Below are 21,840 nucleotides of genomic sequence, written 5' to 3' on the forward strand. Positions count from 1 at the left end.
GTGCTGGAGGCAAAGCCAAGTGGTAACGTGGTAAGTGGCACTAACCAAGCACCGTGCTTTTTGAATAAGCAGAAATACTACCTAGAGCAGCATGTTGGTTGTCTCAATTTGGCAGTTTTGTCCTGTCCATTGCTTCTTGCTTGCACGAGGGACGCGCGGGTTTGTTGTGGGTTTGTCCCCGAGGGCTGGGCTGGAAGTCCTCCTGCTGCTGGAGGTGGGTTTTGCATACTGGCTACTCAGCAGTACTTGAGAAATTCATTTTAAGTTGAGCGTTGAAGCGTTCGTGTTGGAGAAAAACATGCCCTGCAATTGTATAGACTTTAAGAAGCATCGGCAAGAATAAGGAAGGCCAAAGTTGTGCTTCATTAACATTTACACTGAAAAAGGAGTCCTCAGATGTTGAGCACTTAACGTTTCTTTTTGAAGAAACCAATTTATTTGAAGTGCAAGTTTCTTTTGTACATTATGTGCTCACACTTTTGATTTCTCACAGCACTTCTGCGCCAGTGAATTCCTTGTAGTGTCGGGGATCAAGCTTGGTCTTGTTCTGAAGTACCCAAATGTGGTAATAGGTGGACTGTTGGAAAATTTGGCATCTGGAGTTAAATTACAGGATGCTTCTTAAGCTTCTTGGTTACTATGGTAACAAATAATAGTCATCCTTCGTGATTAAGCAGTGTCCATGGTAACCAAATGAGCAAGTTTTAAGTGAAAGATATTTTCCCTTTACATTTTTAGCAGTCAAAGGTTAACAGTGATTACCTTTATACCCTTAGATGAGAACAAACCTTGATCTGGCTGGCATATTTAAAGTGAGAACATTTGGTGTTCATTTACATAACTTTACTTCTAGGACCGGCTGAATTTTGGGTGAATTCCAACACAAAATTTCTGAGAACGGGGTGTGGCGCATTAATCTTCCTAAGAAGAGTGACTGTTGTTCACTACACGTGCTAAACTGTTCCGCAGCGTTGCAGTGTGTTGTTAAACAGCCTCCTTCCTCCTCCCCACAGTGACTGCTGGTCAGCAGGGAAGGAACCAATCCCTTTGTACATCCAGTGTATTTTTAGGGCAGAAGATGCGATGTTAATGTAGGTAAGAACATCGTCCTGCTTCCTCCCACCTCAAAAACGGGATGGGAGATGTACAAGTGAATATAGCCCTGCTTGATCCTTTTTGTTACGCACATACTTTTGCCTGTGGGTGGACGGTGGGTATCACTTAAACACCTAGCGACACAACCACCAAGGTAGCACAAGTTCTATAGGATAGTGGGATAAAGGCTCAGCGTAGTTTTAGTGGTGGTTTCTGTATGTCCATCTGGGGCACACAGTTACTTGTATGAAATAAGGAAACGTGACTGCTTTGTGACCGCTTCTTTCCTGTCTCTTCCATCAGCACTGGGGATGTTTGAAGTCTAACAAGAGAGCTGGGGGGAGCCGGGGGAGCTGACGCCTTCAGGTGTGCTTTCAGAGCACGTGTGTGTCTTTGAGTTGTTTCATCAGGAAAGATGCTGTATTTGGCCAGCGGCTACCAAAACTTGCTGCTGTCCAGTTAGGTAAAATTTGTTCCTCTTCTCTAAGTGTTCACAGTGAAACTGCATCCTCCATAGCCAGTGTTAAATCCTCACCTGCTGCTTTCCTGAACAATATTAAAGTTCCTGCAATGTTAAAGCAATCCAACTCAGATTAATTGGCTCTGGGCATTAAGACTCTTCCAGGCTGATGTAAGAGCTGCATGTACTATGTGGATTTCAAATCTTAATGTTTGGTCTATTATGCAGATGGATGTGAATGGAGATATGTATGTGACCCCATTTATCTCTCTAATGAAGTGCCATCAATGGAACATCTGTTTCTTTGCTGTAGAAGATGAAATCTCTGATGAATCATGCTTATAAATTAAGTATTTATTTATTTAATTTGCATTTTGCCAGTACAGACCTGTTACAGCAGCCACCATTCCTAACTGCAAAAATGGCCCAGCAATAATTAAAGTGCACAAAGTTTTTATTTGTGCTGCTGTTTCACATGCAGAGATGGCTGTCCCGAACAGGTCTGTAGCTCACCTCTCCGAGGCAGCTGTTAAAAAAGCCCCCAAGCAGGCAGAAGAACACCATATGCAGGAGACAGACCTCACTGGTGGGAGGCAACACCGTGGCTGCAGTCTGGATGCAAAACTCCCATCTCGTGGGGTTTGCCACTGTGGCACCTGGGCAGAAGGTGCCTGCGGACTTTTAAGAAAAGCTGTGAGCTCTGATCCCGGCCAGGGGAGCACACGGCTTAAGAACAAGCGGGAGGAAAGGGGTAGCTAAAGTGAGGAGCAACTTGCAACTCAAACTTCTGGTGAATTAAAAGGAAAAGAGAGGAGAAAAAAAAAAAAAAAAAGAAAAGAAAAGAAAAAGAAAAGAAATCTGTTCTTGTGAGTTTCCAACTCCCTTTTGCATCCCAAGGAGCTGTCACGAGATGGGAGGCCTTGCGGAACCCAAGCCAGCTGCCCTGCAGCCTCAGCCAGACCCCGCTGCAGGAGGCACAGGCCGGTCCCCAGCCAGAGTTTTGCCCCGCTGACCGGGCAGGTGCCCACGGCCAGCCCCAGGACCACACACTGCTGGGGCCAGCAGCCTGGGGCAGCGCTCCAGCTCCCTGGGGCTCCCGGCAGTCCCTGGAGAAGAGGGTTATGTTCTCCCTGCCTGGCCCTGCTGATGCGTGTAGGTGGCATAGCTGACGTCTGCAGGGCCAGAGATGAGGGAGTGTGAGAGTTGCTCCTTGGTTGTGTCTGCGAGCAGGCAGCCATGCTGATAGAGAGCTGCAAGAAAGCCGTGGTAACAGTTCTGGGGCTGTGCAGGAATGGTAAGCGTGATGGATGAATCTAATTTAAATCTCCCCAGAGCTGACTTCTTGTTCTCCGAACTCCGCGTTGCTTGTCTTTATCATCGCATAGGAGGAAGCCGATGTTCCGCCTCACTTTATCATCCTTTCCAGTTTAACCAGAGTATTAGCAGTCTCCCCCAGCTGGTCTCCAGCTAGGCTAGAACTTCATCTTTTTCTGATGTATTTTTTAAGTCTGTGCTTGATTTCAATTTTACCCTGGAGAAAAAGCTCCTAATGATATGCCGTTAGCAAGAGGCGAATTTGTTCTCTAGGCTTCACACCAGAGAAAGATAAATATCATACATATTTTATTTCAAAGACTGATAAATAAAGAATAAAAATACCAAATATGTATAAATACACGTATCTAATTAAAAATACAAGACAGTAAAAATGGAGTTTGTAATAAAGACGCCTCAATCAGCATGATTTGCTATTTATTTTTAGAAAGGGGGGTTAGTTTTCAGGATGCCTTGTGTACCGTCCCTGTCACCGCTCTGGCAGCAGGTCTGGGGACATGCAGCTATGACATTTTTTCATTCATGGGTCTGTTTCTCCAGTTCTGTAGTGCACAGAAGTTGGTGTGTATGTTTTCAGACTCCTCATGTTGAGACTTATCAAAGCTTTCCATCCCTGTGCCTTCCCATTTGTGCTATTTTCTTTTTCCTTCCTGTCCCCGGGGGTGTTTTTGCTCTGTGCCCCGGAGGAGAGGGCCGCCTTTCCCTCAGTTGCTCGGGGAAGCCCCCGTAGCCATCAGTGGTACCAAGCATGGGCTGAACAGACCACAGCGGGGCGAAATCCCCCAGCCCTGGTGGCTGTGCCAGAACCCAATTTCTTCCGTGTGGATCCCACCTCCTTTGTCCTCCTGCTCCAGCGGTGCCTGGGGCTTCGGCTGGCAGCGAGGTGGCTTCAGCTCCCCTGGTGAGGCAGCAGCAGGACCGCTGCTGGCCTGGAGCTGCTGGCTGGTCATGGGCACGGCTAATGCCAGCTTTGGGCATGTGAGGATGCACCGAGCTTCCCAGGAAAGGAGAGGCTGCAGGAATGGGCAGCCAGACCCCCAGGAAGACAGCAGGAAAGGGCAGCAAGTCCCTCTTCTGCTTGTGTGCATCAGAACCCACCTTGGCACGCTGCCGGGGAAAGAATTCTCTTGCTGGGTGGTAGCAGAGAGAAGAGGAATAGGTGCATATCATGCGTGCAGAAAAATAGCAGCTTTTTTCAGTGCTAGATTCAAGAGCCATTAATAGCACTTGCTCAGGAGCGGTATGAGGAATGTTAAATACTACACGGTGATATCCCAGACCCTGGCACAGAGATGACATGAGATCTATTAAAGTGCACAGCATGCTATGGCAAGGGTCAGTGTAACTTCAAATCATTATTTAACAAAGGAAAAGAAAAAACTCTTCTTCCAGATATTAGTCCTACTTTGAGAGAAGATGGTGATAATCTCTGACTGATGGGGAGCTGTTTTGTCAGATGTTTTCTGTGGGTTGAATTGTTTCTGTTTTCCAGCCAGTCCTAATGGGGATCCTCAGTTTGCACAACTCTCCAGCCACCGTTCCTGTAGCTGCAGAGGACCACATGGCGCTTACTGTTGCTTTGGATATGGTTTAACTTCGAGGTAGTTGGGTGTGGAGCCAGGACTTGGACTCGATGATCCTTGTGGGTCCCTTCCAGCTGAGGATATTGTATGATTCGGGTGCCTTAGGATACTTCAGGCAGGCGCAGAACTGAGGCAGAGATGGCATTCCACGTTTTGAGCTGAGTGTGGTGGTTTTGTAACAGTTAAGTCATCTGTGAGGGAAACAAAGCTAAAGGTAAGAAGCTTCAGTCAGGTGCAATCACTGTGGACAGCATTAGCTATACGCATGACCAGCCTCTAATTATTTAATCCGAAATGCCTTGTGCCAGAGTGTAGCACAGAAGGCAGATCCCAATCCCAATTCATTTATTTGTTTGTTTTCTACCTAAATGGTTAGATAAGTAAGAATTTATCAACAAGGTACAATTCTATAAACAGTATCCTTAATTGTTTGTAAAGGTAGGGAAAGCATGGGAACGCAAGCAACTGTTTCTTCTCGGAGCCTGAAGTGAAGGGGGAGTAACTCAGTGACTGATGTGAGGAGTCCTGGGTGCAGCCGGCTGGGTTGCTGGGCTTTAGAGAAGTGTGTGTAAGCAAGGGATTCTAGGATCTGAAAAGAAATAATTTTATTCTGATATAAAAAGTGGTGGTGACACAAACTTTCATCAGCCTGGGGAATATCCATTGCGGATGTTCATTAGCTTTGCTTTTAGATGAGTTGGATTTTTCAGAGGGCATCATTACCTGCCCTAAACTTTTGCTTCTTGACCATTTTTACTTAAAAGTCAATTTTACTGCCTAATAAAGGTTTGACTTCGAATTAATTTTGTGCGGCATAACGATCATAATGTTGCTGTAAGGGATCAGCTGGTGCTCACCAGGGGATCATTAGGACAACGGGTGACAGGTTGCAATGAGCAGTTCTGCAGGTAACTGCACAAAGGAACTGACCTCGCCTCTCTTCTTGTCCAGCCGACTGGGCTGGGAAGGGGCTGTGTCAGCAGGCACGTTCCTAACCCGTCGCTGGCTCTCCTTGATCTTTGTCCATTGCAAAGTGGATGTTCTTGCATCTCTGCATCCCACTCGAAGTTATTCTTGCCTCTTAATGGAGAAAGTTGGCTGAAGTTGGTGTTTGTAATTTTCTCTCTTTGTTTATTCCCAGCGTAATACTCCACTCTTAAAATAGTGCCACTGTCCTAACAGCATCTTGGAAATGCCCCTTTGGATTCGGATGAGAGATCCTCCTTCCTCCTGGACTCCTGTGGCCACCTGCGGCTGTCCGAAATGGAGGCTTTTCCCCAGCCCCTTCTGGGTGTTCTGAATCACACCAACACTGCAGACATCTCCTCTCCAGGGATTGTTTTTAATTCCTATATGCTACCGTGAGCCACGTTAAATAAATCACTTCTGTCACTACGTGCCTCCTCCTCTCCTCTGCTGGGCATGCAGTGAGGAGCTCTTAGATAATGCAGAAATTAGAGAAATAACAGCTAAATTCATTAAGCAATAAAATTAATTCACCAAGTGTAATTGTATGAGCCGGAGACCGGTAATTCCTGTTCCCTCTGGTTTCACAGAAACCCCACCCTGCCCAGCTCAGCTCCGAGCCGGCACAAACCCCATGGGGCCGGGCAGGGGAGCACCAGGGGACGGCCCCGAGCCTCCACGGGCGGATCCCAGCCCAAGGCCGGGGGCATCCTGACCTCCCCACGCCTGGCGTGCAGGGTCTTGCCGTCAGCTTCTGGTTCTGGTGACCTCCTAGTTTTCTGAGGAAACTCCAGAGGAGCTGGTGAAGTTGCTTGTCCTCTAACGTCTCCGTTCCCTAAAGCCCGTCACTGCGGTCCTGCTGGAGGAACCTGGCGGTTCCCAGCCTCCTGCCGCGTCTCCCCAGCGCTGCTGGCTTGTCCGGCATTCCAGTCATACTTCTCCTGCTTGCTGCCTCTGATGAAGTCATCATCTCCACTTCTCTCATTCCTGGCTTGTTCGGAGTGCCATGGCATGTGTGCTGCTGACAAGCACAGCTTCCTTTTGGTGAGTTGAGGGAGATGGCTTCTCATCGCTAACTCCTCATTCAGATTCGCACCTCCCTTTCTTGCTCGGAGTTGGAACAGTTTCATATCAGCAAATCAACTTGCTGGGAAGTGTCTGCTTGTTAGCTATTCATTCCAGCTGGTTCTCCTTGCTTTTGTTTGTGCTGTCTCTTCCACTGGCTGATCCCTGGAGTTGTGTGTCAGAGGAGAGCAGGAGAGGGGGAGCGTGTGAAGAGGGATGAGCGAACAGAAGGAGTTAATGTATTTCCTTGATGCTAATGGGAGCAGAATCCTGATGATCTCTTGGACTAGCTGTGATTCACAAGAGCAGGTAATGCAAATGTAAAAACATCTCACTTGTTAAGTGAAAAGTAAATAGTATTAACGTTTGTTCCATGTGTGTTACACATAACGACCTGCTCGGTAGCAGTGTCTGAGGAGGTGCAAGGAGGAAAGCAGTGATACTGAGTGGATTAAGGGAGCTTGGGTGCCAGGAGCTCCCCGCTCTGTTCTGCTGCCGGTGCCCTGGAAGCCTGGGGGGATTGCTAGGCTGCTCTGTAACTATTTCTCAGCACTAAGAACGGGCATAGAAAAGTAGTAAGGATTAATTATGCTGTTAATTCAAATGCCTTGAACTAGTTAACAAATCAAATGCGTTTATTACTCTATAGAAACAGTTTCAGAAATATTCATAAGCCCTAGGTCCTAAATTAACATGTAATGTTTACAGTTAGTGTCCTTCTGTTGGCAGCGAACTCAGTGGGATGCGTTTCAACCCTGACAGCTTAAAAACAGTCCTAGTGCAGTACGCACCAAAAAGCATTTGGGACCCAAGTATGTGCGATAACCTCTGGGAGGTCTCAGGTTTTGTTAATTGCAAGGAAGTTTCTCTTTGAAGATCTTATCCTGCTATGTGGAAAACCCAAAACATTGCAGCCTTCTGTAAATATTTGGAAAAGCAGGAAGCACTTCTGTTTGTTTCTTCTCGCTTCGGTTCCTCTGCAGTTGTATAACGTGGAGGCACCCCAGCCCCGCGTCAGTCGGAGCAGTGCTGTGTACGGGGAGATCTGGGGCATGGTCGTGGGACAGAGCTGGGAGGGCCAAGAGCACGGTTCTGCAACGTGCACGGTGGAACTAAACCTGCATGTGAGTAGAAACGCCTGGTTATCGCTCTGCAAGCAGGGAAAAGCGCAGAAAATGCCATCAGTTAGAGGAGAGAAGTAGATGAGAAATCTCCGTGAGAACAGCCACAGTTCTCAGAGTGATCCATGAACCTTTTCTAATCTAATGTTGAGATATTTAAGAGCATCTAAAGAGCCAGCTAATATGCTTGGGTGGACCTGAGTCAGTTGTCAAACAGTAATTAGATGACTTCTTATTGCTTATCTGTATATATCCCAGATTTATTTGGGCATTGCGCTGTCGGCCAGTGGAGATGGCCGTGAATCCAAAAGCCATCCGTGGGCACACGTCCTGAGATGCTGCACGAACAAGTCCCTGGATCAGATCTGATCGAGAGTAAATAAATGGCCAAATGAAGGTATAATCCTGGAACTGTGTGAGCGGAGGAAAGTATTCAGCTAACAGAGAAATCCACTGGCTAGTGAGGCTGTTATCTGCTAATACGAAGTGCTTCTGGAAGTGCCAGTCCGCGGCTCGCTGCCTGCAGAGATAGCGCTCCTCGTGCTGGGGCTCTTTATCGTGGGACGCACGGGGGATGGCAGCCACTCGCTGAGGAAACCTTGCTGTGTTCTCACGGCATCTTCAAGACTTTTATCAGCTGTGAGTCTCATAAAAGGCATTAAAATGTCGAGGGGTCGCACTGTGGTTCTGCAGTGAAGTCGAGTGTAGGAGCTTGGAGTCCTCGTGCTGGGCTGTGCCGTGTGGACTGCCAGCAGGGCCCGCCAGGCTGAAACGGTGTGGGGGTGTGAAGGGGGACGATGTGTTAGAGGTGGCCGAGGTCAGGTGCTGAAACTGCTCTCTTGTAGCTTGCTTGTCTTGTGCACAGGTGGGCAATGTGTCAGAAATCCCAGGAAATAAGGCCTGGAGGAGTAAAAAGGGCAGCTCAGTCCTTCACGTAGCCTGACTGTTCACTCTGCGAGGCTTTAAAAATGGTTTTAGCTTTAGCTCCTGACCCTTCTCCATGTTTTGGTCTGCTCAGAGGGGTGTGTTGGCTGGCTCTGCTCTGAGCAGTTTGTAATCGTGGAGGAACTTCAGAGCACAGTTTGTGACTTCGGTGCGGTCCCGATTAGACCCAGGTATCAATCAGCCCTGGGTCACACCACACTCTGCCTTTCTCTGAGGAGCTCTGACCCATGGGGTTGAGAGGAAGCAGAAACGTGGGCACTGGTGGTGCCACATCACCTGTGTGGAGCAGCGAGAGCTTCCCCCTGTGCTGGAGGTGAGAGGTGGGTCTGATCGGGGAGCCCAGCACTGCTGAGCTGGGCAGGCCTTGGGGAAGCGATGTCTGGCGGCTGGGTTTGTGTAATCCCATTGTTCGTGTTGTCCAGCCACGCATGGGAGAAGTTCTTTAAACAACGTTTATTGGACTGGTCAAAAAGAAGTTGCAAAGCAGCTTCTTCAGTTGTCTCGTCATGTTGAGCTCACTTTCAAAGTGCTGGAATTAAGTAGTTTCTTTATGAATATCAAAAAAAAAAGAAAAAAAAAAGGTTGCTGTTCAAAGGGATGGGAGCCTTAGCGTGGAAGGAGCTGGTACCCAAAGACCTGGTTGCTCCTTGAGGTGCACGGTGCTGCACTCTGCAGAGACGTGGCCAAGCAATTCGAAGGCTCGGCTGGAAGTTCGGAGGGCAGTGAGCTGCTGCTTGGGGCTGCCTCTCTGCAGCAGGTTACGTGGCTGCTGGTGAGGCGTTTTGGGTGGGATTTCCACCCAAGGAAGGTGTCTCTGAAGAGGCACTTCACCCAGCCCATGGGCAGACTCTTCCAGTCGGTCCCTTTGCAGTAGTTGGGGACACTTCTCAGGAAGTGCTGAGTGGAACCGCAGCTATTAGCTGTTCCTGACAGCCGCTGGGTGACAGCAGGCTTTGGCAAGGGGAGAACCTTGCTAAGGGGACAGCCTTCCTTGCCAAGACCTGATTGCAGCAAATTGCCTATTGCAGAGGCTGAGAATTGGCAAACAAACGACCTTTAAGTTGTATTAGTTACGAGAATATCATTGTCTGAGACATTCTGAATATAGGTTGTTCCATCCTTAGATGTCTTTGCATACTAATTTGTAGAAGCCTCCCTCTAGCAGTGTCTGCTATCTGATTTCCTTTTCCAGCAGGTATTCTTCTTCAGGCTACCTCTCATTCATAAGAATCATAGTAACGATATAGTTCATGGGCTTTCCTGTTGCTTGTGAAATTCTGTGTTAGAATGAGTTCCCCCAAAGTTTACTTCAGCTCCGTTTTTTTTGTGGTAGTTGTTTTTATGCTCATCATTTTTAAAAATGGAACAGCTGTGTGAAAAATCTGCTTTTCAGTGTCATTCTGAAATTGCTGTTGATTTACTGTTGCCTTAGCTTGAATTCCATATTGTTTAGTAAATAAATCAGTGTTACATATCCCTGCTGTCCTTCAAAAGTGGTCAAGAAGAAATCACTAGAGGATTAGAGAGGGAACTTTAGCATCCTGTGCCTGTAACCCCATGAGCAGTTTCCCTTAGGAGTAGCAAGTCCACATGTGCAAAGATCTGTACTTTGCATATAATTGTCACTCATCTCGATATGTTTTCTGTTTACCCATCTGCAGCCAGGAAATAATGATAATGCCAACCTGTCAGGCATCATCTGAAGCTAACAGTTTTGTAAAAAATGTTAATTGTTGAAGGTGAAAGTCTTGCTGATTGAACATTGTTCTAGGTGGCTGTGGGAAATCTGATTGTTGTGCTGGCTCATTTGCAAGGGCACCTCAAAGGAAGAAGCTGCATTTTGCATGGCCTGCTGCCATTTCTGTACTGTTCCTGCGCTGTGTGTTGTAATTCCTCCCTGTTTTCTCTACCATCCGCAGAGTCCCCCCCGGAGAGGTGCGGGCAGAGGCGCAGCATGCCCAGCGGGGTCCCTGAGAAGAACCCCACCATGGAGCCTGCAGCCACGACACCTTTCCGGGTCACGGTAAGTGCCTCTTCCCAGCCTAGTGATCCTTGCAGGGTTTTGCCAGAAGGGAGAGGAGCTCTCTCATCCTGAGGGAAGAGGTGGTATATGTGAAACACTTTGGTTACCTACTACTAAATAAACACGCTGCTGTTAGGTACTGTTAGCAACAAACAACTAAAATATGTCTTGGTAAAGCAACAAGATTTGAATTTGAATCTGAAGCGGGTTTGGGTAACTTGTTTCACTGGGGAGACTTTCCTGGTGAGGTTTCAGTTGTGAATCCTTCAGTTGTGCAGCATATTCACAGACTTATTTCCTTGTACGCAACTGTTCAGTACATCCTCATACTTCTGCAGAAGCTTCTGCAGAAGAACCTGCCATTAATTAACAGAAGAACTGCCAGGCTGATGGTTCCCCAGAGCCTGGTATTCTCTCCCAGCAGGAGCCTAGAGGAGCCATTCACTGTTTTTCATTTCTTCAATCGTTTTGGTTTGTGGCTCTCTACTAATATTAATGTTCTGTTGTGATAACAGTAGGTAAAGAATGGGAAGTCATTTCAGAGTGGAAAGGAGCAGTGCTAGTAACATCAGTAACAGTGGTACCAAACATGAGGGGCATGAACAGGGTCTTTGAGCTCCATAAAGCATACACAGCTGTAGACTGATATACCAAGTATTAGCAATAGCCAAGGCAACCAAAAAGTTGTATTTTCAAGAGAAAAATGTCTTCTGTATGTGGATTATACATTTGAGCACAGATATTTTTATTTAGGGAAGAGGCAAATGATATTGGAGCTGGTTTGCTTGACATGTGTTTATATGTTTTCTCTGCAGATCACACCTACTTTACAGGCTCGGCTACCTCATAACAAGCCTACATAGGTAGAACCAGAATTTCAAAGGAAAGGCAATTGGTGCAATCTATAAAAAATCTGAGCACACCCAGTTCACCTGAGAACATTTGTACTGGTGAATGAATCACCAGCAGCAGTTTGTCTAAGTAGTTTATTTTAATTCTATAAACTGTAAACTATTGAATGCATGGCATTCGCTGTGGACTTTATATTCTGGAGTCACTGTATGCAAACACATGCTGAATATATAGGAGTTTGTTTTATGATTTTTTGGTACTGTCCTGTTTGCTAAATGAAAGAGGAGGAAGTGTTGAAAGCAGTGAGTGGATGGCAGGAGTTGAGCTCTGTTTTGAAGCAGTGTGTACAGTATATGGTAAATACTGAAGACAATGAAACAGAAAAACAACAGAGGATGAGATGTCTTGAAGCATTTGCTATCAGGGCATGTTTGGTTTTCTTTTTCTGGTGTTGATGGAAGTTTTTCTCCTAACAGCTCCCTGTTCTAACAGGTCAAAACACAGAGGGATCATCCTTAGGTCTGATCCCCCTTGTGGTCTCACCTTCTTGCTAAACAGGGTGCATCGTGTTTCAATGCCAAGAGGCAAACTAATTTTTTTTGACTCTAATCCCCTCATGCCATAAGCCATATGCCATCTATCTGAATTGATTGTCAGTTATAAATGCTCCGAAACTCTGAGTATAGCAGGCAGAAACACATTAAAACCAACTGAATAGGCATGCTTTTGCTTTGTGTCTGTCTTTCATCGGAATGTCTCAGCAAATGAGTATCTTTGAACCTTAAGCATTGTACTACTGGTGAAAGAGGCAAAGAAGGATGGGTACATCTGGATTCTTCACAAGACAGAGGATTTGGGAGTGTTCTTCTTAGTGTACCTGTGGCCAGTGAAAATAAAATGCTGTGTAGTCCTCTTCTAATGGTATATCTCCTGCTTTAGGCTTTTAGAGAAGTTATTCCTGTCTTTAAACAGGTTAGCTCAGGTAGTGAAACAGCCTATATGGGATATAGTTGCTTGCTTTGTCTGGCTAAGTTGTTCAGTATGGATTAAATAAGGGCAATTGTCAGGTGGCTAATACCCAGCATTTGTCTCCTCTGAGTTACAATGCGCTATCATCTCATTTCTGTTTCTGCTCAGCCCTCCGAATGTTATTGCCATTAATATGAATGGCTTCATTACATACATAGTTTTTATGGCTGCCCAGATTTCAGCAGATGTCTGACTTAAGAAATATATTCCTCCTCACCTTCCTTCATTAACCAGAGAGGATCATTAGCAGTCAGTCCACTCCAGCCACTGGGAATAGTAATTAGTGCTTTAGTTTAGTGGTAATGGGATTATTACTTTTGAGTCTGCTGTGGAAGGTTTTGATGTTGTAAGCTTTTCATATTTTACAGATCATTGTTCTTCCCTGACATCTCCATCCTTCTGCTGCTGAGTCTCCAAGGGGCTACTAAGCTCAAGAGCCATTGGATTCAGCTCTTTTGACACTGTTACACTCCCAATTGCTTTCTCTCATTTGAAAACTAAAGCATTCTAGAGTGGACGTGTCCTCCTCCCATACAGAAGTTTGCATGACAAGTTATGGTTAATTGAGTGTTACATTTTTTTGCAGCAACTTTGGAAAACAACAGCTTATGCTAGTTTTTCGAGTCCTAAAACATAACCTTGAAAATCAAGCCTTAAGTTTTCTGCATCTCAATACACAAACTATTCTATGTGAACTGTTCTTATCCCTTCCACATGAAGTTTTTAATAGAGCTTCTCAAGCATTACAAAAACTCTCTTAATCCTAGTCATCTCAAGTTGTAAAATGTTTATATTCCACTTCAGCCTGTCTCACTGAACTTCTGTGCTATCAGAGCTTTGTAGGATTAGGAGAGCCCTTTCTGACTGCTGCATTGGTGCCTAGGAACAGCGGTGATTTGGAGCACGTCAGTATAAAAACTAGATGTAAGCAGAGATGTTCTGGTCCTAATGAAAGGGTTTGCTTTATCGTATCTTATGTAATCATGGAAGAGACTGACTGTCCTCACACACATCTTAGCAGGAGACATCTTTACAGTTAAGTAGTCTTGTTGGGACCCTTCTTAATTGGCATGATTCTGCCTCTTGAATGAGGAGACCTAATTAACAAAGGCTTTAACAGTATCTGAGGACAGAAAGACAGACTTGACTCAGCATAGGGTGTTAGTTAAAATGCTGCCTGCCTTGGCAGTGACCTGGAGTTGTCTCCCTGACAATGGGTAATTGGTAGCAGCTAATAGTGCTCAAGAGCTGTGGACACCAGTGTAACCAAGGGCAAGTGCTGGACTCCTCTCCAAGGGAAGATGTTTGAAGTCTTGCTGTTGACTGACATTTGCTGGTTACAGGGATGCAGAGAGGCATTTAGCCTCTCAGCATTGAATTCAAATAGCTTAAGCTGTGAGATGGGTTAAGCCTGGAGTTTAGATTGTATTTTAACAAACACAGGGACCAGAAGATGAGAAACTCCGCTGAGTATGAAACCCTCCTACACTGCCCACCTTGCAGGGGAATCACGAGTAAGGGTGAGATTGCCGAGACTTGCTGTGTGATGACTTCTCTCCCATCCCATTGGAATACTGCCATCTATTGACTGCTTTTGTTAGAGCCTGGTTCAGTTCTCTGCAAATATCCCAGGCCAAGCAGAAATCCAAACCGACAAAGAACTTGTGCAGAACAAGTGGACTGCGTGATTGGATCAAGAAACCGGCATGATTCCTTGCTGTTAGTCTGCCTCACTGATTATGCAAGGAGCCTCCTGACAGACTGAATTAATATATCAGGTAGTCTGATTTTAAGCAGTTTGAAAATGGTTCTCTGCCTCCCTTACTGTGTTTGAAGAAGAGTCTGTGTACTCTCTCTTCCCATCAAACTGCCAGAGAAGGTTTAGAATTTTCTTCTCTCCAGCCCTTTAATCCTCAGTTCTAGTACCAATCATTTGCTTTCCATAATCTGGGAAAATGTTTCTGTGCTTCTTGTAGTTGAAGTCACACTGGCTCCAAAAAACAGAATCAGAATATCATTCAGGTTGGAAAGACCTCTAAGCTCATCCAGTCCAACCTTTAACCTAGTACTGACAGGTGCACGACCAGAGCATGCTACCAAGTTCTACCTCTGCACATTTCTTGAAGACCTCCAGGGATGGTGACTCGACCACTGCCCCGGGCAGCCTGATCCAATGCTTCACAACCCTTTCAGTAAGGAAATTTCTCCTAACATCCAACCCAAATCTCCCCTGGCACAACTTGAAATCCAACCATGGAATTGTGTAACTTGGTTTGGAGGGGAATGATCTTCAGAGAGGCTTCAAAGGACAAACTCAGTGGTGCAAACACTCCTCACCAAGTGGCTGTCAGTCACGAAGCTGACTGCCATCTCCCCGTTTTCTCATGTTCCTCGTTGTCTGCAGGTTGTCCGCTCTGCGCTTCCCGTGAGATGTCTTGGAGCAGGAGCTGTCCTTTGTGGTTTGTTTGTACAGCGCTTCCCAGGTGGGCCACAGGCCTGGATGCTGCTTCATTGCAAATTTATCTGTACAACTGCTTGTTCCGTAAGGATGAGGATCATCAGAGGAGGGTTTTCTGTTTCCTCTGGGAAGCTTTTCTGAGCCAATGCAGGGGCTGGTTGTAGAGTCCCTCTCTGCCATGTGACAGCGCCCTGAGCAGGAAATCTTTTTAGGTTTCAATTCTTCTGCATGTAATGTTACCACGTTTTCCAGCAGCTTTTCTGTCTGTTTGGGCTGAGTATGCAGCTGAATTTACAGTGCTACATTATGCGCTATTCTTATGGCATTCCTCCATCTGTCCTGCTTTTAATCCTTGATAAATGAGGTATTAAGTCCTAATGGCATACCAGTAAATGGAAACTCCTGAAGAGATGAAAAGTAACCCTTCTACCATTCTTCTTCACTGAATGCAATCCTAAATAATGAGATCCTAGTTCAAGCTGCTGGGGATGATACAGCAAAAGATTTTTCCCAAGTTTTTCCAGTGCATAATAAACTCTGTTTTCCATTTTGTTTCAAGTATTTTTTTTTCTAAAGCAGTCATGTAAATTGTATTTTAATAGTTTGACTTTGGCAAATTTATCTTCCTGTATTATGTGAAGAGCTGAATGGTGCTTCCCTCGGCATGAACACCCCGTCTTTAATTGAAATGTAATTGTTTACCAAACCATTCCAACTAGAAGGGAAAATTACTATCATTTTGGTCTGTGGCTGCATACATCAGAGCACCCCTTTTACAGGAACTGAATTTAAGGAGAATAGGAACATTATCGCAGATGATATATAAACAGAAAGCTATTATCATTAAACTGTCAACTGCAACCGAATTTGGATAACCAGTGTTAGTGGCAGCAAGAAATATGTAAATTACTTTGGGAATGTATCTGTCAGTTCAGACACTGCTTGTGGAACAGGGCATGCTTGGAAGTTTTGAGTTTCCGAGCATTTTAGGGATTGGAAGAAAAACGAGGTCATCTTGAACATTTGCAGTTATTTCTAGTCTCACTGGTACTGTTTTGCAAAAATTAGCAGTGCTAACCTGACTGTCAGATTCATTTTTGTCAGGTACAAGAACAGCACGCAGACTTTGACCTCTTCAAGCGTCTTTGGTTGATAGATCTCCAGGCTCCCCCCAAAGGTGGCTACTTACTGGCACCCGCATTTTACAGCAGGGAGAAGTTAACTAACTGAGATGGGATCGTGCAGCAAAGCCAGGAAACGTGTCCTGAGCTGAATTTCTTAATTTCCAATTCCCAATCCTGATGTTAACTACTAGTTAAGTTACTCTTAATTACTTCTCTGAATCCTCCTTCAGTTTCAAGAGAATTAAATGTTCTTCTCAAAGTTGATGCTACCATATGAAAATGAGTAAGAGTTTTTTCTGGCCTCCACATCATTGTTTCCAGGTCAGACAAGCCTGTCTTGCTTACTTTTTGTGCCAGTGTCCCATGTTGTCAATTTTCAGCTTGTTATTAAAATCAGAGCCTTCTGTCTTAATTTTCTAAGTCACATTGTTAATGTAAATCTGACAGGTAATGTAAATATCTGCTCTGTAAGTGTTGAGTGTACCTTATGAGACGTAGGATAAATTCTAGTTTAATCCAGAAACCTAGATTTTGTTTAAAAAAAGGAACCCTTTTGTCCCTGCTCAGTGCTAGCTAGCACAGGAATTGGAAAGTAAAACTGATTGTAAATATAATATTTTAAATTATTTGAATCTGACCTTGTATATTTAAAATTTTCTAAGTAAACCTGGAGGTTTTAGCTGGGGGATTGCTGGGAGGCAGCATGGTTAAAGATCCGTGGGATTGTCAGATTTCAGCACGGAGCTGCAGTTCAAACCACTGTGGATTTATTATGTGCATCAAGCAGGAGACAGGAATGACAGGATAAAAGACATGGTGCTATGACCTGCTTCACTGAAAAGGACTCAGCAAGGCAGGGAATGGACTTTTTTCCCTTTTTGAACTGAGTGTGTTCCAGGGAGGTCTCTTTTTCAGAGCCTGTAGCTGTCTAAAGGATGGTTTTACAGAAAGGAAGAGGCGCAGGGCTCCTCAACGGCTTAATTCACATGCTGAGGCCGCTTCTCTTTAAAATTGTCAGTAACCCTATTTTGGGTTTTGTGGAGTGGAGCATGGTTTGGCCTGCTTTTGATTGCTATCAAACCGACGTGGCTGGACAGCAAAGTCCTCTTCCAGCAGGGTCTGTCTGGGCAGCAGCAAGGCTCGCTCTGGTGTGTGGCAGTAAGCAGGGTTGGAAGGTGACCCGCTATTGTCAGCTTCTGTTTGATGCTGTGTCCAAAAAGAATTAAGAGAGTTTGGTTCACTCCTACACACAGCCCTCAGTCAGATCCTATTTAACCTGCAGCGGTGGCAGCTTCCACCATGTGGGAACTGGCCATGAATCCCAGCAGTGCTCTGCCCCAAATGCTGCTGAAACATGTTCAGGAATACAGGGGAAATCACTTCATTGCTTCTCGTGTTTGTAAGGAAAATAAAGTCAAATACCGTGCATTTGCCAGGCGAGAAAGGGGAAAGCAAACATTTCAGCATGTCTAGCAGTGGGTGCAAATTAGCTTGATTCCATTCATTAAGCCATGCTAAATGTACACACTTCTTTCAGCCGAGCAGGGCCCACTCCCTGGGAGCGTTCAGGGCAGAAAATCCTTGGGGCTGCAGCGGGTCACGGCCTTGTGTCAGGAAAGAGACCAGAGATGGACAAAGAGTGAGAGGAAGAGGGCAGCACCATGGTTCCGTGTCCCGTAGAGCCTGGGCAGGCTTCTGTGGGAGAAGCTGCGTGGCTCCGTGCCATTTGGACTCTCCGAAGCTCTCCCCACTCCTCCGCTCCCGTAGCAGCACTGTAGTAGCTGTACGAGAAATACCAACAGTTCCTCTGTGTTTTCATGGAGGGAGCCCATGGGAGGAATATTTAACATTTAGGCTGTAAGTAGGGCTAATAGGAAATGCTAATTCACATTTCATTCTTTTGATCATTGTATATTGAATGATAATTACAGTGATAGTAGTTGGCACTTCTGTAGCACCTTTCATCTGAGGCTGTTAAAGTGTTCTGCCAATCTCAATGAATTCAAGCTTGCAGTCACTGTGAGGTTGCAAATTATCATAATGCCTTAAACTGAACGGGGAAACTAAGGCTTGGGGGAAACTAAGATTAGGAGACATTCCCCATCTTTCATAATCAGTGTAACAGGGTTGGGCTTGCATAGTGGTGGTGCTAGTCATCTTGTGTAAGGAGCAGAAACAATCAAGGCATCACTGAAAGTGGTGAAAATGGTAAAAACTCTCCAAAACATGTTTGTTTTTTGTGACAGTTTCACAATTTAGTATTTGCTTGGGTGCTCTGTTGTGTTTTGATCTGTTGCAATTGTCTGAATTCCCCCCGCAAAGACAAACAATGCCAAGCTCTCACTGGATTTTCCAGCAACAGACTTGGATTTATATCAATGTTTTTCAGTCTTCCATTTCCAAAGAATGATTTGAACAGAAACAACTACCTCCAAAATTACTTTAAAAATAAACACATGAAAATGTTTAAAACTGTTTCCTGGAAGTCCAAATGCAAAATGCTAATTAATAGGCTGTAGGAAGACAAATGAATCTGACTAGCTTCACTTTTGTGAAATTAATGAAATGCTAAAAGTAAACAAACAAAAGCTTTAATTTGTTTAAGCCTCTAGGCACTGAAAAATTCTCAGACTTCTGAGAACAGAGAAAAGAAGAGCATTAAAATGTACAGCTTGCCAGTGTCCCTTTAATTTGTTTATGGGTCACAGATAAAGAATTGTACTGCAGATATAAAAGGTAGGATAATAAACACATTCAGTTTTCCCACTTTGAAAAGCATTGATATTGTGCTTTCAGAAAACAATTCAAGAAGAGCAAGGTATTATTTGAATCTCTTAGAGAGCTCCAGCAGACCACGAGCATTCATTTAATCAGGACCTTCATCTCTGAACTTTTTCCATTTGGAAACAAGCATTGCTTTAGCTCATGGATATTAAATACTTAGATATGAAATTGATTGTAATGGAATTAATAGAAAGGTGTGTCATTGCCGCAGTTATCATTAAATATTTTCCAAGTTTGTACTTAGTTTCTGAGACAGATGTATGCCATGTTTTGAGCCATCATTTCTTGGACTTTGGTTGTGGCAGGTGGTTCACGTGCCACCTGTGTCCTCTGCTAAGAGCTTGGGGTGCTGGGGCAGGAAATTGGGTAAGTGTTTGCTCTGCCCCTGTGGAAGCGCTGACTGAACATTACCAGGCATGCAAGAGCTTACAGCACTTTCTTTGGAGTAGGGCTGTTACTTTAGATCATTTGTAAGTTGTTTTGGAGGTTTCTTCTTTCTATCCAAATCTCAGGCTGGTGCTGCTCAATGCCAGGAGCTTCCTCCAGGTGGGGACACTGTTGTTCCAAACCAAGCACGGCTCCTGCGAGCAGCAGGTCTCTTTGGACGGTCAGATGCTGATTACAGTCTCGTGATGCTTGCAGTTGAATAACTTCATACTGTGGGTCTGCACGTAAACGTACGTGTTAAGATGACATTGATTTCGGGGTACTTTTTTCAAACTTCAGTTGCCATGGAAACAAGATTCACTTTCTCCTCCATGCTGCCGCTGTTCCTCAGCACTGCACTCTGATAAGGAATAGGCCACATTTGTCCTCCCCACCCTCTTTTTTTCCTAGTGAGCAGTGATAGTAGAGGCTCAGGCATCAAGGGCAATTTGTGAAAGAGACGGTGCGAGCTGCAAAGCCTTTCCTGAGGTATTCAGGTATTCCTGGGCCCTGGAGCTCTGCCAACAACTTTCCTGTCTTTATCTTCCTCCATAATTACAGTGGATCATATCTTACCTGCAACACTCTTCAAAGCACCAAGGAAATTAGCTCCAGAACTAATCATGTCTTTATTTCCTAAATAGCTCAGTGTAGTTATGTATATACTGCTCTGCAAATGGGATTCCCGGTGCTCAGCACAACCTGCCTCTGCTTGCCCCGCTCTCCTCCCTTCTCTCCTGCCAATTGCAAGATAATAGCCATGGATTTCCCATCGTATGGCTAGGTTGTAATAAATGGTTGAGTTCCCATGCCTCCCATGCAACTGGTGGGAGATTTGCCCCTGTGTGTCCCGGGCTGTGATGCACAGAGCTGGGTCAGCTCGTGTCACATTCCAACAGCAGTGGGAGCCCCGAGGGGCTGCGCCACGGCTCTGCCTCCTTGCCGATTTTGGGGAGTTTCTGCTTGAGCTGCAGGGACCTCGGCAGTCCCCTGTTCCAGGGCACAGGGGCAGCGTAAGGGAAGGTGTGGCCAGGTCTCTGCTCACCTGCTTCATGCAGATGTTGCAGGAATAGGGGTGAATCTAGGATTAGGTTTCTTTCTAGAGTAATCTTAGATAGCAGTTTATTGTGTAGCTTAATACTGAGAGCAGAGATGGCAATGTCCGTAGATATACTTGGGAAATAGGGATGTGAACAAGGCAGGAACTCAGCATGTCCAGGTAACGTTCCCATGTCCCTGCCTCCAGGCACTTCTGGGCACTGTGACCCCTTTTGGGAAGAACGGTGAAAAAGGCGTCCATACACCTTGCGTGGGGTTTTGTACATCTGGGTCAAATCTAGAATTTTGTAAAGATTTACAAATAGTAATTCAAGCTGTGCTAGCATGAGGAGGAAGGCAGACACCTTGATAGGAAATGAGACTCAAAGCTGCACAACTGGAGTGGCAGCCAGCTTAAGCAGAGTGCCAACAGGCCATGGTGCCTCCTCGTGTCAGACTTACTTTGAATGCTGCCTTCCTTGATAATTAGCAAGCGAGTCAAAAACAGTTAAGGAATAAATGAATGAGAATTAAATCTGCCTGATAGAATTTAAATTTCCTGCTGGGTGACAAAATTCTGCTTTAAAGATAGTAAATCTACTGCTAATAACTAGGCAAGAAATAATCTCAGCTAAGACCCAAAAATAGGCTCTGCCACTTACGATGTCTGTCTTATTTATTTTGCAGAGGGATAAAACAACAGTGAACATCATTTTTGCCTCCAGTTCTTTCTCTGTTGTATCTTTGACAAACTTTCAAATCGAGTATCCTAAGAAACAAAGCTGTCTGCCATGCTCTGTACTGGTACCTTGCAGCACATTCTTCATTGCCATAACCCAAAGGTCAGGCACAAGGTACGAGCTTAGGAGGAAAAGAAAGCAGTAAATATTGGTGAAATAGAAGGGAGTAGTCTTGGACTGTTTTTCATTAAAATTTAAATTGATGATTGAATATCTATGATTTCATCTGAAAAGTAGAACCACTGGGTGATTTTCCATTTTATTTTGCATAGAGAGGGCAGGTGGAGACCTCACTTCCAGCCTCTAGATGGAATTGTGAGTTTCTGGTCTCTGGTTTTATTTTAACTAGGAGGGGACTTACAGATTTTGAGAACTTTTTGACCAATTTAAAAACAACACCTGAAGTTCTTGTGGTTTTTGCAGTATAATTCCAAGTATAAAGATTCCTTCTACTTGATCCTAATTATTATCGCCTGTTACAGTCTTAAGCTTTCTTAAACAAAAAACGGTCTGATCTGCGTGTCATTATGGACAGAAAACTTCATGAAATCAAGGCTGGTCCACTTCTGTAAATGTCGTATGTGTGTAATATTTATGCCTTCATTGTGATTTTTCTCCTTTTATTTTCAAAGCTGTAAGCAGAAGGTGAATCAAACTGAAACACTCAAAAGATTTTCATAAATTTTGAGATCAGGACAAATGAGCTTCATCTTAACTGTTTTCTCTGTGTCTGGAAATTAAGTTGTCTAGAAAGGTAGATAGGGGAAAAATGCAAGACTGATGTATTGTCTGAATT

General features: G+C 44.9%; 1 protein-coding gene across 9 annotated transcripts in view; it reads left to right on the forward strand.

The window, feature by feature from the left end:
- DAB2IP (DAB2 interacting protein) overlaps positions 1-21,840 on the forward strand; it is a 210,444-nt gene that overhangs the window by 75,935 nt on the left and 112,669 nt on the right. For 8 of the 9 annotated variants that reach the window (XR_011804050.1, XM_027470777.3, XM_072025527.1 and 5 more), the window contains one exon: positions 10,490-10,593. Coding sequence is in view for 8 of the 9 variants with exons in the window: in XM_027470775.3 (XP_027326576.2) it covers positions 10,490-10,593 (104 nt within the window). In the remaining variant the exon portion in view is untranslated. Of the gene's footprint in view, positions 1-6,665; positions 6,814-10,489; positions 10,594-21,840 lie in introns of those variants that run through there. The other variant, XM_038188021.2, reaches the window with a different exon arrangement.

Source organism: Anas platyrhynchos, chromosome 18 (assembly GCF_047663525.1).
Source record: "Anas platyrhynchos isolate ZD024472 breed Pekin duck chromosome 18, IASCAAS_PekinDuck_T2T, whole genome shotgun sequence".
Classification (NCBI taxonomy): domain Eukaryota; kingdom Metazoa; phylum Chordata; class Aves; order Anseriformes; family Anatidae; genus Anas; species Anas platyrhynchos.